This window comes from Capricornis sumatraensis, chromosome 17, assembly GCF_032405125.1.
Source record: "Capricornis sumatraensis isolate serow.1 chromosome 17, serow.2, whole genome shotgun sequence".
Lineage (NCBI taxonomy): Eukaryota > Metazoa > Chordata > Mammalia > Artiodactyla > Bovidae > Capricornis > Capricornis sumatraensis.
Genome location: NC_091085.1, coordinates 19,741,581 through 19,758,292, shown reverse-complemented (window position 1 = coordinate 19,758,292; position 16,712 = coordinate 19,741,581). Strand labels below are relative to the sequence as shown.

The 16,712-nt window shown below is 46.1% G+C and overlaps 1 protein-coding gene across 1 annotated transcript in view; it reads right to left on the bottom strand.

Annotated features, from left to right (window-relative positions):
- Positions 1-16,712, bottom strand: part of ZNF827 (zinc finger protein 827) — a 149,855-nt gene that overhangs the window by 53,926 nt on the left and 79,217 nt on the right. The window contains exon 7 of the mRNA XM_068990219.1: positions 10,783-10,886. Coding sequence (XP_068846320.1) covers positions 10,783-10,886 — 104 coding nt within the window. The remainder of the gene's footprint in view (positions 1-10,782; positions 10,887-16,712) is intronic.

Sequence of the window (16,712 nt, the reverse complement as noted above, 5' to 3'; positions counted from 1 at the left end):
CATAATCAAAGTCTTATCGGATCTCTCTTTAGAACATTTAACACTGGCTCTACAAACAGCAGAATTTTCAGTGCTGTTTTCATCCAAGATTGATGAGCAGTTACACTTGGTGGTGGCTTCTGGGTGATGTCGTGGTCAACAGGTCAGCCTATGCCCACCAGGGAGTTTACTGCCAAGGGTAGAAGGCTGATGATTAAACAGGAAATTTTAAAATATCCAAGGAGACCGAAGGAAGTGGCACCTAATCCAGTTTTGGAGTGGAAGGGAATGATTTCCAAAGGATGCTGCTGCTGCTGCTGCTAAGTCGCTTCAGTCGTGTCCAACTCTGTGTGACCCCATAGACGGCAGCCCACCAGTCTCTCCCATCCCTGAGATTCTCCAGGCAAGAACCTTCTCCAATGCATGAAAGTGAAAAGTGAAAGTGAAGTCGCTCAGTCGTGTCCGACTCCTAGCGACCCCATGGACTGCAGCCTACCAGGCTCCTCCGCCCATGGGATTTCCAGGCAAGAGTACTGGAGTGGGTCGCCAGTGCCTTCTGAGACTATTAAAAAACAAACAAAAAACAGCCTATAGGGAGAGACTTGCAGGTATCAGTTAGACTTTATCCTGAGAGCAATGGGAAGCCACCAGGGTGGAGAGTGAGATGAAGAGATATGCCTTACAGAAAGATTATGGCCGCAGGATGGGGGGACAGGAAGACCAACCAGAGGCCACTGCTGTAACCCACAGGGATCATGATGGGAGACGTGAATAAGGTTACTGGCATTTGGGATAGAAAGGAAAATCCTCATTTAGGAGAAATGGAGGAGGAAGAACCACTGTGGGAACACAGGGTAACTGGGTGGAAATGGAGGGTGGAGAAGAGGCGGTAACAGAAGGTGATGCAGCAAGCGCTGCCACTCCCGCCTCCCCTCCCCGCCATCACCCCGGCTTTACCACTTCAGCACCCGCGGGGCTTCCTCTGGCCCCGGGAGTCTGCTCTGCCCTCCTGTGTGGTTGAGACCAGGGTGTTGGGGAACTGACTCTCCCTGGAGCAGCATGAATCCCAGCTCTCTCAGCCCCTCAGGCAGAAAAGCCCTGAGGTGTGTCCTCCACAACTTCCCAGAGTCCCCCGGGACAAGAATCTCTGGGTAGTCCACCCGGGAAACCTGTCTGAGAAGGAACCCGGTGCTGGTGTCTTCCTTTCCCTGACTGGCTTCCCCATCCCTCTCCCAGGGTCTCCTGGTCTCGCTGCCTTAAAAAACACTCCTTGCACAAATATCTGTCTCAGGATCTGCTTCTGGAGGAAGCTGAACAAATGGTGTTTAACCTTAAACCTCCCATGGGTGGTGATGCTACCCTCTAGGCTAGGAAAGAAGACAGAGAAGAGGGTTTTCATCCATTCTCATTATTTGGGGAGGGGAGGGACAGAGGGGAGGAAAAATGATACATTTAACTAGGGACCTGTTGAGTCTAAAGAACCTGCAAGAACCCCTATGTGGGATGTCTCAATAGAACATGAGAAAGAGGCTGTGGGGCCCGGATTTCATGAGGCCAATGCAAAGACTATCCATACCTCTGTGCTTCTCCCTCACACCTTTCTTTCCTGGACGATAAATTGAAAACAGAAATGGTAAGGACTCTGCTAAAGGAAACACACTGCATGAGAGAGAACGGTCCCCAAATAAAGCCCCTGATTGTCATTCCAACAACTGCATGGAGAAATGGCTGTGGTGTGATGTGGGGGGCGAGGGGGGGAGGGGGCATCTCTTACCACGGCGAGGTCCCCATTTGGCCTGCATGTGGGAATATAGAATGGATCAGTTTAAATGAAAAATAGATGGTCTAGTTTGCAAGTGGAATGGCTTTTCTTTTTTTCTACCCTGGTTACTGGAGGGCAGTTGCTACCATGCAAAGGAATAAACACAAAGAAGAAATTGCCTGAGATGAGAATATGTATTTTTGATAGCAAAGGAATGGAAGAACGTATTCTATATACAGAAAAGGCCTTGTAGATTGAATTAGCCTATCCCAAACTGAAGCCAGGGTCACCACGTGGCAGTTTTCAAACAAATCCTCTCCATCGTCCATTACACGTACTTGAGGATTTGACCTTTTATAGCACTATTCATTCTCCAAGCATCTCAATAGTCTTTGCAAAAAAGTAAAAACACAACCACGGGCACTGCATAGGTCTTATAAATGGCATGCAGAAAATTTTATGCTCTGCTCACAGGAAGATACGAGGCCAGGGCCAAAGTGTTCACAGCCCCGGGGGAAAAGCTGTACCTGAGACATAAAGTTCTTAAACTGGGTTCTTTTCTTTCCCATGTAATAAACTTGGAATAGTTTATTTTAAGATATTGAATATAGCTCCCTGCGCTATAGGTAAGTCCTTGTTGTTTATCTGTTTTATATACAGTAGTTAGTTTCTGCTAATCCCAAGCTCCTAATTTATCCCTCCCTGCCCCTTCCTTCCCTGGTAACCACAAGCTTGTTTACTTAGTCATTAAAAAAAAAAGAAAGAAAGAAATAACGCCATTGGCAGCAAAATGGATGGACCTAGAGATTATCATGGTAAGTGAAGTAGGTCATACAGAGAAAGATAAATGTTGTATGCTATCACTTATATATGAACTCATTTACAAAATGGAAAACTGGGCCTTTAAAAGGGCTTTTGTATGTCACCATTTCCCACAAACACAAAAGTGTTGATGATTATCTTCAATACCAAGTGACTCAACCCTAGTGCCCTCTGGGCAGAGATAAAGGGATTTGGCCCAAAAACCACAGTGTTTTTTTTTTTTTTCCTCCTCTGTCTTTGTGGCTTCCATGCACAACTCAGGTGAGGCACTGAAGCTGGAAATAACTTTCTCCTTTGGAAAGGTTACCCCCCTCAAAAAAATTGAGCCTCCCCTTCAGTATGTGAACACCACAACCGCTGGTCTGCAGAGATTGATTAGTTATATTTTTGAGAAGATTAACGTGGATACACAGCTGACTGTGGTTAAAGCAAGACCTTTCACTGCAAAAAAAATTTCACTGGAGTCAACAGCTCCTCTTTGCAATTCATCTACACTCTAAGACCAAACTAGGCTAGTGAGGGGCAAACGGGGCTGGGTGTGAGCACATTGTTCTTAGTCTCAAAAATCTAGACTTCCCAGGTGGTGCTAGTGGTAAAGAACCTGCCTGCCAATGCAGGAGATGTAAGAGACATGGGTTCAATCCTTGGGGCAGGAAGATCCAAGAGGGAATGGCAAGCCACTTCAGTATTCTTGCCTGGAGAATCCCATGGACAGAGGACCCTGGTGGGCTACAGTGCATAGACTCGCAAAGAGTCAGACACCACTGAAGCGACTCAGCACAGAGGCAACACTATCTGGATCAGGATGTTCCACAACAATGAAAACTCCCTCTAGTAAACAGCTGGACAGACCACGTAGCCAATATACTGCAAGTGCGTCAGTGACATTCTATGAGCCGCACAGAAGTTTCCCACCTTGAAACACACTTTATGCGACAGAGATATTCCTATAAACTAAAGGTTGTCTGATTGAAGGCAGCCGGCAGCATCATCTCTTTCACGTCTCTGAAGTGAAGACGCACTCCTACTGATGGTGTGGAGGTGGCCACATGGCGTCGGGACCCATCTATTTGTGAACAAACCAGTTAGCCCTAACACATGCAGACACAGTCATAAGTACACAGCCTGATGAGTTTTCACAAAACTACCTACCATGTAAACAGCAGTCAGATCAATAAAGCAGCCAGCTTCCCAGAAGCTCTTCTTGTGCCCCCTTCTCAGCCACTACCACCCCCAATACTGTCTTTCAAGAATTATGTTTAAATTCTTGTTCCTTCCCCAACTCTTAGCAGAAGTGGTAGAATTTCTAGTAGACTAGACTGATGTTCCCTTGGACCAGCATATAGTTTTGGCTCTACAAAGGAAAATAAAGGAAACTGAGCTGAAGTTACAGTACCAAAAAGATGTGAAAGAAGCTTGAAGCTCCTATATTCTCTTTCTACTGGAACCTTAGTTAGGATTCTGATTCCCAGTTGAGAACTTTTTCTTTTCTGTCCCTGACCAGATCACAACTCATTTCAGTGCTGTGTTTTATTTAACCAGAAAGTTTTAACCCAGTTTCACAAAACTATTTCCTACAGCTCAGACCATCCATGAAAGATTACTGAAAATAAATATTGTTTCTTTAAGTTTCTTGACCAAAAGAAACACTTCAAGTGATACTGATTACCAAAGTATTAAAGGAAGAAAGAAAAGAAGTGGAAGAGAAGAGGACAGAATTAGAATCATTGTAACAAACAGTATATTCTTATCTTGTCACTGCTTTGAAGTCTCTTATTTAAAGGACCACTTTTTATTCCTCACTACAAGAGGGCCATCCTTCACATGTCAACTGGGAGTGTGTGTGGGCAAACACTGGAGAGGCGTCCTGTGCTCACTGCTGGGGACGTGTTATCTGACTTAGAAGGCAGTCTGACAGGGCAGAAAGAGAGAAGATGTACTGTGGAGTTCTGGGGCTGCCGCTCACCAACTGGATGACCTTGAACAAATAATTACAGGTATACCTCGCTTTACTGTGCTTCACAGATTCCATTAAAAAAAAACAACAAATTGAAGGTTTGTGGCAACTTTGCATTGTCACATGATGGCATTTTTTTAGCAATAAAGTAATCTTTTAAATAAGGTATGTACACTGGTTTTTTTTTTTAATGGTTTCTCTGGTGGCTCAGACAGTAAAGAATCCACCTGCCAGTGCAGGAGACTCAGGTTCGATCCCTGGGTTGGAAAGATTCCCTGGAGGAGGAAATGGCAACCCACTCTAGTATTCTTGCCTGGAGAATCCCAAGGACAGAGGAACTTGGTGGCCTCAGTCCATGGGGTCACCAGAAGCTGCACACAACTTAGCAACTAAACCACCACTACCCTCATACTATCTTTTAGAAATAATGCCACTGCATATTTAATAGGCTACAGTACGGTATAAATGTAACTTTTATACACACCGAGAAACCAAAAAAATTGTGTGACTCACCTTATGGTGCTATCTGCTTTATTGTGGTGGCCTAGAACTGAACCCGCAAAACCCATAATCTCTCCACAAAAGGCACAAACTTCCAGTTATAAGATAAACAAGTCCTGGGGATGTACTGTACAACACGGTGACTATAGTTAGCAATACTGTATTGCATATTTGAAAGGTTCTCAGTCACAAGAAAAAAAATTTGTAACAATGAAGTGATGGCTGTTAACTAGGCTTATTGTGGGGTTCATTCTGCTATATATATATACACATTTATATAAAATCATTAGGTTGTGCGTCTTAACCTGTCAATTACATCTCAATAAAACAGGAGGAATGGTATGACGTCTCTCTCTGAACCTCCATTTAGTTATCTGTAAGTTCAGCTTAATTCCTGCGTCTCAGGGATTCCCAAGTAGTGTAGTTGTAAAGAATCTGCCTGCCAATACAGGAGACACAGGAGACGCAGATTCAATCCCTGGGTTGGGAAGATCTCTCAGAGAAACGAATGGCAGCCCACTCCAGTATTCCTGCCTGGAGAATCCCATGGGTGGAGGAGCCTGGCGGGCTACAGTCCACGTGGTCACAGAGAGTCAGATACGACTGAGCGCACCATGCCTATGTCTCCACGGGTTGTTTTCAAAATTACATGAGATGACACAGATCCCGGGCCTGACAATTTAGCAGGTCCTTGATAACCATCAACTTCCTCCTCTGTACAGGACAAATTTGTTTACTCAAAAAAGGAGCTTAAGCCACAGAATGATACACACCAACAACACCCCATGTTCCACTGTTTGTCCATGACTTAGTGTGAATTTTAAAAGAATCTGCTTTGTTTGAAAAGGGATTGAAGAAAACACGTTGCTGTAATCCAGAAAAGCTTGGTATGTCTCTGTCTCGAGAAAGGAGTGGGGAATCTTAACATACATATCTTTTAACCCACTGCCTGAGAGGTCATTCCTATCTGGCCAGTAGCATGGCAGGCGATCACTTAGTTGCTGGTGGCATTCTAATGCAAGGCACCATTAATTTAGATTTCAGAAAATTATATATGACACAGTACAACTTGTATTAGATTGATGAGCAGAACAGAAAGAGAAAAATGGATCAAGAATTGGCCTGGGGACAAGGCAGACCATTCCAAATCCATCTTTTTATTTAACATCAAACCTGATTGGCATATCCGGTCTTGAACTAGATTTGCCCATGTTCTTTACTGCTTGTTTGGATGACATAACCAATAACCAGAAAAAAAGAGTTTCTTTTTTCAAAGGGAAGTTAGCAAATAGTGGGGGAAGGGATTGACAAATACAATTGCTGATATGTTTGGCAGTGTCTAACTCTAAGCTCCATTTGAAATAACAAACAGAAGTATCGGTGACTCCAAACACATGCAAGAATCCCACGGAGACCCGCGTTTTCCTTTGCACTCGCTCTGCTTGTGTTTTTGTTTTATGGCTTAATACACAGCAAACATACTGTGACTTCAAAATCATAATAAAACAGAACTGAAGCTCCACATTGCTGAAAAGCAGTGCTGGGCTGTCAATCCTTCTTTTCATAGCCTTTGCTTCAGAAAGAGGATGGGAAGGCAGACAGAGCCACAGATACAGTGGTTCTGGGGCTACTCCTTAAACAGATCTGCCCTTCATGCCCCCCCCCCCCCCCCACCCCGGACCTCAGAATCTTTCCTCTATTACTGTAAATCTTTTACAAAGTGAGACAACTATCAATTAGACAAAGTACATTATATTATGTGCACAGTCTGTAATTTTATCTCCGTCACAATTGGAAATCTCTTTTATCTCTTTTGTATAATCCCCATCAGCCACAGCACTGCCCAGGGTGCACGCAGTCATCTATTCACAGCCTTCAGGAAGATATTTTGTCCTCCCATCCCTCCAGCAGAAGGGGACAGCAGCTTTTAACTTATTGTTTTATTACAGATTCCTGGTGCTACCTCTGTCTAAGACGTTCGCAGCAAGTAAAAATGTTAGGTCTTGGCTCGTGAGCGTTCTTTGGTTCTCAGGAAAGTCAGTCTAGAAATAGTGGCAACAACCAGGGCCAGGACACCATGCAGCTCTGTGTTTATTCTATTTCTCTGGGATGGTGGCAGCTGTGTGTCTCAGAGACCATCTGCCGGAGGCAAATGCCTAGTTAACTGTGCTATTCTCGAGCTCCCCATGATCCACGGTGCTACCATCTCTCCCCACTTTGCTTTCTCCCACATCGCTCGCTTCGTTCTCCACGGAGCTGAAACACAATCACCACTTACTGCTTCCACCCCGTCGGCCGGAGCTGCCAGACCTTAAATGATCCTCTCTCGTGATATACTCCCCTGCCCCATGGTCTCACTCCAAAGGCGTCTGGGAGACGCCTTTTCATTCCATTGATAGAAGTATCTAAATACATGCCAATATATATTGTTGAATGAAGGCCAGGGGTTTTCAGCATTTGCAGAGGGCTTTCTTGGATCTGGACTAGGCACATTAAACCTCATTAATTATGGTCTCCACTAATTGAGAATCTGAGATCATTCTCCAGGCTGACGTTTATCTTTGCATGATCTGTGGCAAGAAGTTTGCTAAGTAAATAAAGAATAGAAATAATATTTTAATGGTGACGTTTAAATTACCCAAGAGAAGGTGTCTAAGGATGCTGAGGCTCTTATTTATATACTAGCAACCAATGATCTTCTGCCTAGTCACTAAAGCAGGCTTTCTCCTTCCTGGCTTCCCCATTTCTGCTCAGTCACCATCAGTGCCTAACTCAACATGCTTACAACAAAGCTAACCAGTCTTCCAAATTAGTCAACTAGCTTACTGCCTGCCTGTCCTATCCCCCTCTTTCTTTTCTCAAATCCAGGCCTTCATTCGACTCGAGGGTCCCTTGGACAACAAGGAGATCAAACCAGTCCATCCTAAAGGAGATCAACCCTGAATATTCATTGGAAGGACTGATGCTGAAGCTGAAGCTCCAACACTTTGACCACCTGATGTGAACAGCCAACTCTTTGGAAAAGACCCTGATGCTGGGAAAGATAAAGGGTAGAAGGGGGCGACAGAGGATGAGATGGTTGGATGGCATCATAGACTCTATGGATACGAGTTTGAGCAAACTCAGGGTGATAGTGAAGGACAGGGAAGCCTGGCGTGCTGCAGTCCATGCGATCACAGAGCCGGACACAACTGACCGAGTGAACCACCACAACAGGCCTTCATTAACAGTGCTAACCTGGTACTAGAGCATCTCCACTGGGCAACTCCTTCTATTTTCTACGGGAATTCATGATTCTTATACCCTAGAATCTTAAGATCTTTAACTGTAGCTTCAAAATGTCTTTGTTCCCAGCACTGCACTTATCAAAGTCCCAGAATAAACATAGGTTTATGATATCTATCTGAGACCTCTGAGGTCTGACACATTTTGGGATTCACACTTCTTCTGATTTCTGGGTGATAATGCGGTACATAAGACATGGTTTTATGTTACACTCCACTGGGCCTTCATCATCAAGCACATTGATATTTCTGCAAAAAATTGTATGAATTTCACCCTTGGCATAATACGTAAAGGCTATAAATAGCCTCCCATTAGGTTTTGCCACCAAGCAACTTATTCAAAAAGTTGTTCATTTCAGAACTGTGGGTAAGGGATTGGGGAGCTCAAGTAGGTGGCATACAAGGGCCATTTATCACTGTCCAGATGTCAAAGACACGTTTTCTTGAACAGTCTCCATACTGCAAAATCCTTTGCTTAGATTGGTTTTCTCCGCAATTAGTCCAAATTATCAAGGTCTTTTCTTACAAAGCACATCTTCAAAGAGGTATTGCACATACCTATGAGGCAAAGCATATCATTCAAAGCAGATACTGAGAACTTTGTGGTCACCAGGCTGTCTTTACCACTTTTAATTTTTCTAATTTTAACTCCATTTCTACAGCATATTTTACAAAAGGCCCCCTTTTAATGGTCTGTTTTGGAAAAATTTAACTATAGTCATTTTGCTTATCCTCTGCCTAAAGAAAGGCTTTTCCAAACGCAGAGATGGGCTATCCCTCAGAATGTGGCTTTGCATTTTAAAAACCCAAGTGCTGCTGATTCTCCCCCTAAAAATAAGAGTTAACTTTTTTAAAGTGTGAGTTTTATCTAATTTGTAATAAAAGTCTGTCAAGCAAATCACAGGAAGCTCTCCACTCCCCCCTCAACACAGCACACACAGTTAAACATATTACTCTTTGAGGTCGAGCTGTAACTTGACTAATAAACCCTTCTTAAAATATAGCCAAGCCAAACGTTAAGCCAGCAATGCAGGGCTTGTATATACATCACAGGATGCTGGCTGTACGGGTCACAGCACTCTGACAGGCAATTCCTAGGCAGTTATTTTGACATTAGAAAGTCACAATCCATCAACTTAACAGCAGGGTGATAATTTGGGGACCCGGGAGATAGCTATTCAAAATGACACTGTGGGAAGTAAACAGTAGTTCAAATAGCCCTTGTTTGAGAATGAAGACATCAACTAAGCAGAATTTCTTTCCACCTCTAGAACCAGGTATTATGTAATATGTTTTTGTGTAAGCATGTTATTTATGGCGTTTGAATAGCCCTGAGAGGCTAACAAGCCTGCAGCTACCGGGACCCTTTGGAGATGAGGAGAAATAGATCTGCCACCACAAGACTAAAGAATGACAAGGAGTGGCTTCTTCCCCATGGTTTGTCACGAACCACTTCCAACAACCACAAGCCAGTATCTCAGAAGATGCAACTCGGCTCTTTCTGAAACGAAAAACGCTCAGCTCTGCAGCCGTCTGCGTCCATGACATGGGTTCCTTGCATGTGACGGGTCCCCTGGACTTACTCTTGTGGGAATTCCCAGCCAACCACCCTGCTGTGAGCCCTTTCTGCAAACACATGGCCTTGTCTGTTTCTCCTGGACAAATGGATGGGTGCAGAGGCCACCGAGAGCTTCTGCAATTCTCTCAGTTTCTGGGAGCTGAAAGTTTCCTGGCTGTTGGTCTGGGGCTGGGATGGTGATGGGGAGTGGGTAGGGAGGGCGGGTTCCAGCACAGGGGTTCTCAAATGTTCTCATTTCATGACAACCCTAAGAGGGCACACAGAAGCCCTGAGGGATTGCCAGGTTGTTGGTAAGAGGAGGGCAAGCACATCTTTCCTTCTGCTATGGAAGGGAGCAATGAAAAAGGAAACTGGGCACTGATGCTGCGGTGGCAAAAGGGAGAGGGAGATGGATCTATGCAGATCCTTTAAGAAGAGAGGTGATATCTGGGTGGCAAGACCGTCTTAACAAGCTGTGTTGCTGCCATGGAAACCAAAGAGGTCTTTGTGGTGGCCCACACTCCCCCGGGGTCATGACCTTCCCTGTCTGCGATTAGCAGTCTTGCCCTCGCCCTCCTCTATCTTCCCGGTTGCCTGCCTAAAATACTGACAACGTTGACAGCAAATTATTTCCAGGTTATACTTCGCTCTTTCAAAGGAATTCACTCTACGAATGAAGCATCAGCTGGTCAAGAACAATAAGCTCCTACAGCAAAGAAGAATAGCCTTATTACTGTCTGCATTTTCTTTTAACAAACTTTTGTGGCTATTTAAATTGAGTTTCTCCCTCTTTTCAAAAACCAAGCTTCATATGAATACCTTCAACCTATGAGCTAAACATATCTGAAAATCCACGCATTTCAGAAAAGCAATTTTCAAGCAACCAATAGTAGAAGCAAAAGCGACAGTCTTTCCATACCTGGAGCTGATATTCTTCCGTGAAGCACAGATTCACTGGGCAGCAGGTCTTTTGAATTGGAGGTGAATGGTGATTGTCTAAAGGTATCTTCTGAAAAGAAAGGGCTGGGGGTGGGGGAGGAGGAGGGAAGTTTAGTAAATCAAAGTTATTTAAGATACCCATGCCCCCAGTATATATGCATACACACAAACAAATGGGAGATGAAGTTGTTTTTTTTTTTAATGGTGTTTAGAGAATACACGATTGTGCTTAAAATGAAGAAAAATAAAATATATTACATCAGACAAGTACCATCTGTATACTCTGCCTACTGGTTTTACACTTAAGGTGAACATATGAAACAGCGTCTTTGAAACACTGTTAGACCCACAGTCAGGACAGCTGAGCAGTATATTGTACCTCTGCACTAAATGCTCTGTGAGTGGGCTGTGCCCCAGTGAACACGCACCTCCTGGGGCAGGTCAGAAAAGCCCGTTTGAGGTTCTTCCCAGGGCGGAGACAGAGCGGCCCCAGCTCACCCACATTCTGTCCCCTGGTCCCTGGGGGACCAATGGCCTGTCTCAGAAGGGCAGATGGCTGGAGTCAGGGCCCACCGCGCTGATGGAAACGACTCACTGGTCCCCACAGGAACTTGAGTCTGCATCCTACAACTCTTTTGGTGTGGAAGGAGTTACAGCCAGCTAATGGGGCTGCTGGGAAGGACCCCGAGGAGCACTTTCATTTTCCAGGAAACTGAGGCTCTGACCTGAGTGATTCTAAACTCCCTTAGTGACTCAGCTAGAGCTAGACACCAGACACCCCAGGCAGGGTTTTGCCCTAACACCACAGTCACAGTGACCACAAACACTCTGGCTGCTTTTAATCAGAGGATTTTAACCCAATCATATCATCCATCTTCCATGCCTCCAAAACAAACTGCATTGCAATCACGTGTGAGAACACTGGAATATACAATAGAGTCCAACATGGAGAAAGGAAAGCCCTATTTATTTACGACAGAGAACATTTCACTGAAGGAACTGGGTGCACAGGGGTGGAAGGTTCCTAGAGGAAAACAGTACAGCCCGGAGATAGGAGGAGCAGGAAGCCACCACCATCCTAAGGCTGGAGAGACAAAAGGAAGAGGTAAATGGAGCCCAAGGGGACTCGGTCACCTGGTGGAAGCCGGAGGCAAGGAGAGCCTGCCTAGCAGGAAGCTGGAACCACAGCTGCTGCAAGGGGCAGACAGGGAGGGAGGGAAATACCCAGGCTCTTTCTGAAACACTGCCCCTCGCCTCACCAAAGGCTCTGATTGGCTGAAAAGTCAGAGGCACGCAGCCTGCAGGGATCAGGAAGGAATGTATCTGGGGGCACACAAGCCTAGGACCCCCATGACTGATACTGCTTTTCTAAACATGCTCAACGGCCATGGGTAACTTATTAAACGTTGAGAAGGAAACATCAAAATAAAAATGGAAGACATACCTATCTTTTAAAAGTAAAACACAATTAATATAATTTCACAGGACTATTAGGCTAGACTTGATGCAACTTTGTGTGCCACGCTTTTTATCTACATCTTAAACACAAAACAGTTTAAATAGGCTTAGAAAGTGAACTGGCTACAGGCTGGTCAGTGATGGGGAGCAGGAAGACATGCTGCTTTGTGCCAAACATCTCATAACCTGCAAGTGACCCTAAAACCCTAGGAAGGCAAAGCAGCGTGGGAGCTAAGAGTGTGCACTTGAGGGCAAGCAGTTCTAGGTCCAGATTTCAGGTCCTCCACTGATGGCTGTGTGACCCTGCACAAGTCCCCTAAGTTTTCTGAGCCTTCGTTTCTCTTCTATAAAGCGGAAAGAGAACAGATCTACACGTACTCACAAGGACGAAGCAAACTAGCCCATGGAATGTGTTTCCCACAGTGTCTGGCAAACAGTAAGTGCTCAATCAACATACGCTGCTTGTATCTGTATCTCTGTCTAGCCCCCAGGGGAGCATAAATTAATTACTCTTTCCTTATGAATCAACAAAAAGTATAAAGTTTCCTTGTATAAAATGCATAAAGAAAAGGTTACTCTGATAATGAAGGGTCAGTGGACTGCTGGGATGACTGGTTAATCATCAAAGAACTTCTAAAGAGGTGGAGCCCTTGGAGGACTGTTGGGTCAGACCCAGAGTGTGGGAGTTCATGATTCCCCCCTCCTTAGCTCTGAAGCCTCTAGACAAGGTGACAATGACATCCCCACATCCGAGTGGACAGGTCACTTGGGAACATCACTTGGGAACAACCACCAGTTGGCCCAAGGGCACAGGGAAAGATCAGGCAATGTGCCCTCGGTTACACTGGAATGAGCCTGGCACTAGAGAGTTCAGGAAGCTCATGCAACTGTCTGGTCTGAAATGTAGACACGTCCTTAGGGGGCACCAAGAATCCCAAGAGGGGCCCCTCAGGGTATCTGGCAATATCACCGTTTCTTGCCACAGAGAAAGGCATGCATTGCCTTCTTTCCATCAGTGTCACTGTAACCATTTATTGAGTGCCTGAGTGTGCCAGGCACTGGAAAGATACATCAGCAAAACTGGCAAACAGCAGAGGGGCTCGAAGACCTGTGTGGGCACTCCGACAAGACTAAGGCTGTGGAAGAGAGGGCTGTGGGGTCGCACTGGGGGGTCTGGCTTGGCCTGGAAGGATAGGAACAGCTGCAGAAGCCACAGCTGAATGGAGAGTAGCGCTGTTGGGGTTCCGGGGGCGGGGACAGGCCCTCAGGATTCTGGCGGGGGGGTACAGGGCGGGGGACATGTCCTCAGGATTCTGGGGGGGGGTACAGGGCGGAGGAGATGTCCTCAGGATTCTGGGGGCGGGGTACAGGGCGGGGACAGGTCCTCAGGATTCTGGCGGGGGGGTACAGGGCGGGGAACATGTCCCCTGCACGAGAGAACAAAGCCAATCTACGAAGGGGGATGAGGCTACAGCCGCGGTGGGGTGGGCACACGGCAAGCAGGGATCACAGCTTCGTCATCCTGCCAGTGTGTTAAGGAAGGGGGCACGAAATGCGATTTCAGTTTCAGGAAGCTCTGTCCGGCGCATTGGAGAACACGAGGCAGGTGGCCAGAGCAGGGGACATGGTGACTCTGGTGGCCGACACTGCAAGGTGGCCTCGACACAGGCAGGCTGAAAACCTGTTTAAGCAGCAGGTCAGGTAAAGACCAAAGGAACGTTTCTAACCAACCCCAAAGATTCGGGGGTGAACAGAGCAGAGGGTGCCACGCTACATGCTGGGAAGAGCATCTTAGGTTCTGCCAGCCCTGCATCTTCATGTGTTCTCTTAAGAGTTCCAGCCAGGTGTGGAATGAAGCCCTATTACCACCCAGCTGCTCAGAAGAAATTGAGTCAATTGCTGAGGGAAACAACCTTCCAAATAATTTTCTACCCTGGAGGCCAGCTTTATTCTGTATAGAAAAGATTTCTCCTGAGGGAGCAGAGAGTTAGAAGGGACTCAGGCTGGATGCTGGAAAAGCACAAAAGGACTGGCGACGTGAGGGGCAAAGAATTGACGGAGAAACTTCGGCAAGTCAAGGTAGTGAAGCCTAGTGTAAGATCTTATCGAGAAAGAGAAGATGCCTCGGTAACAGAGCGTCAGTCTCAGTCCAGATCGCTCTGCGATGCTCGGCGTTCAGATCCATGCACACTAGGAGTGCTGCGGTTCAGCACTGAGTTTGGAATCAGAAGGATCTGAGTCTGAATTCCATACTGGTCACTTAATGGATAAGTGACTTCGCTAAGTCAACAATCTTTCTCTAGCCTTAGTTACCTTTTTTCTTTTTTGGGGCTCCGCCAAGAGGTTTGTGGGATCTTAGTTTTCCGATCAGGGATTGAGTCCTCAGCAGTGAGAGCGCAGAGTCCAAAACACAGGACCACTAGGGAATTCCCTCACACTCAGTTTCACTATTGGAAAAGAGCTTTTAAAATATCATCTTTATAGGTGAGCTGTAAAGGGTTAAGTAGGAACTTCCCTGGTGGTTCAGATGGCAAAGAGTCTGCCTGCAATGCCAGAGATCTGAGTTCAATCCCTGGGTCAGGAAGATCCCTTGCACAAGAGAATAGCAACCCACTCCAGTATTCTTGCCTGGAGAATTCCATGGACAGAGGAGCCTGGCGGGCTATAGTCCATGGGGTTACAAAGAATCTGACACGACTGAGTGACTAACACTTTTACTTTCTTTTTACTTTCAAAGGGTTAAGTAAGATGTTTCATCTCAAAGTTCTTTGTGCATGCTCAATAAAATTGGGCTTAGTACATGCTCAGTAAAAAATGGCAACTAACACAACATCACTTACTAAGTATTTGGCACTGGAGGAGCCTGGTAGGCTGCAGTCTGTGGGGTCGCTAAGAGTCAGACATGACTGAGCGACTTCACTTTGACTTTTTCAACTTTCATGCATTGGAGAAGGAAATGGCAACCCACTCCAGCATTCTTGCCTAGAGAATCCCAGGGATGGGGGAGCCTGGTGGGCTACCGTCTATGGGGTCGCACAGAGTCGGACACGACTGAAGCGACTTAGCAGCAGCAGCAGCAAAGTGCTTTGTGTGTATTAACTTCCCTGAATCCTCACAAGGACCCTACAGGGTTACGACCATTGTTATTATTATCATCCATATTTTACAGATGAAGAGACTCGGGTACAGAGAAGGTAAGTAGCTGCCCATGCGCATGAGCTGAGATGGGATCTGAACTCAGGCACATGGGCCTTGCATTCTGCATCTCTGCCCATTAAGCTAGGCTACACTGCCTTTTGCTTGATCTCTTAACATCTATGGAACACATGAACAATACAGAATCACGGCTTCTTCTTGGAACAAACAGAACCAAAGGAAGAGACAGCAGAAGGAGGGGGAGTGGAGGGAGGATGGGAGCGCCGTTTCAGTAGGCAGGGTCCCAGGGAACCAAAGAATGGCTTTTTCAGTTGAGAAACAGAACACGGTAAAATGATTTTAACATTTACTTCTCTCTAGAAGAGAAGACATGCCCCTTTTCTATAGGAAAGAAAACTTTCTTCTTCTAAAGAAACTTCTGCAAGCCAAGCCTGATCACTTTGCAATCTTAAACACGTCCCACTGCCTATACCCGCTGCTTCTCAGGGCATCAGGGCAAGCTCATCTTTGCCATTAGGCCCAAATGAAGAGGCAAGCATAAGAAGGGCATCAGGTGTTCGGAAACTTCTATCTCAGCTCGAGATATGGCCACACTGACATCGGTATGTTCATCTTGCAGTCGCCTAGATTGGCAACCATGTTTCAGGCAGAGGAGAAGGAAGGGAAAACCAAACTTGGGAGTGTGCCTTGTATAACCTGGGCTGGCTTAACGGGATTACATCTACAACAGCGCTGGTCGTCTACTCCGCCGGTGCTCTGAGGACAGAAGACACTGTACTGGTAGCTTAGCTCCGAGCACTGTCACTCTCAGAATGTGGAGATGGTGGTCCTCAAGCCCCTTTTCTCCTTCTGTGCCCCACAGGGCCTGCAAAGTGCAGAAGCTCATCTGCTCTCAGCGGATGCCCAGCTCTGCGGTGGACAAATCGGCCCCTCGCTCAGGCTGCAGGCTCTGTGGATGGTGGGAGAGGCTGGTGGGCAGAGAGGGGAGGCCCAGGATGTTGCCTAACACGGGATGGACCGGGTCTGCACTTTCCAGGGAGGAAAACAGATAGTGAACTACAGACTTTGCGGTGTACTCGGCTCGGAGGCGCGTGTGCACTGCTGTTCAACCGCTTAGATGGTCACTATTCTCCCAGAAAAAAAGGAGCTGGCTTGTGAATGCCACACAGTTCTCGCTCCAACTCCGTTTAGTCATTTCACTGTGAAAAAGCCCCTCCAACAGAGAGAGTTTAGGAAGTGGAAAAAAAGCAAAATGTATCCAGAAAATGATGTATTTCTGGTTCATATTTTTGGTAA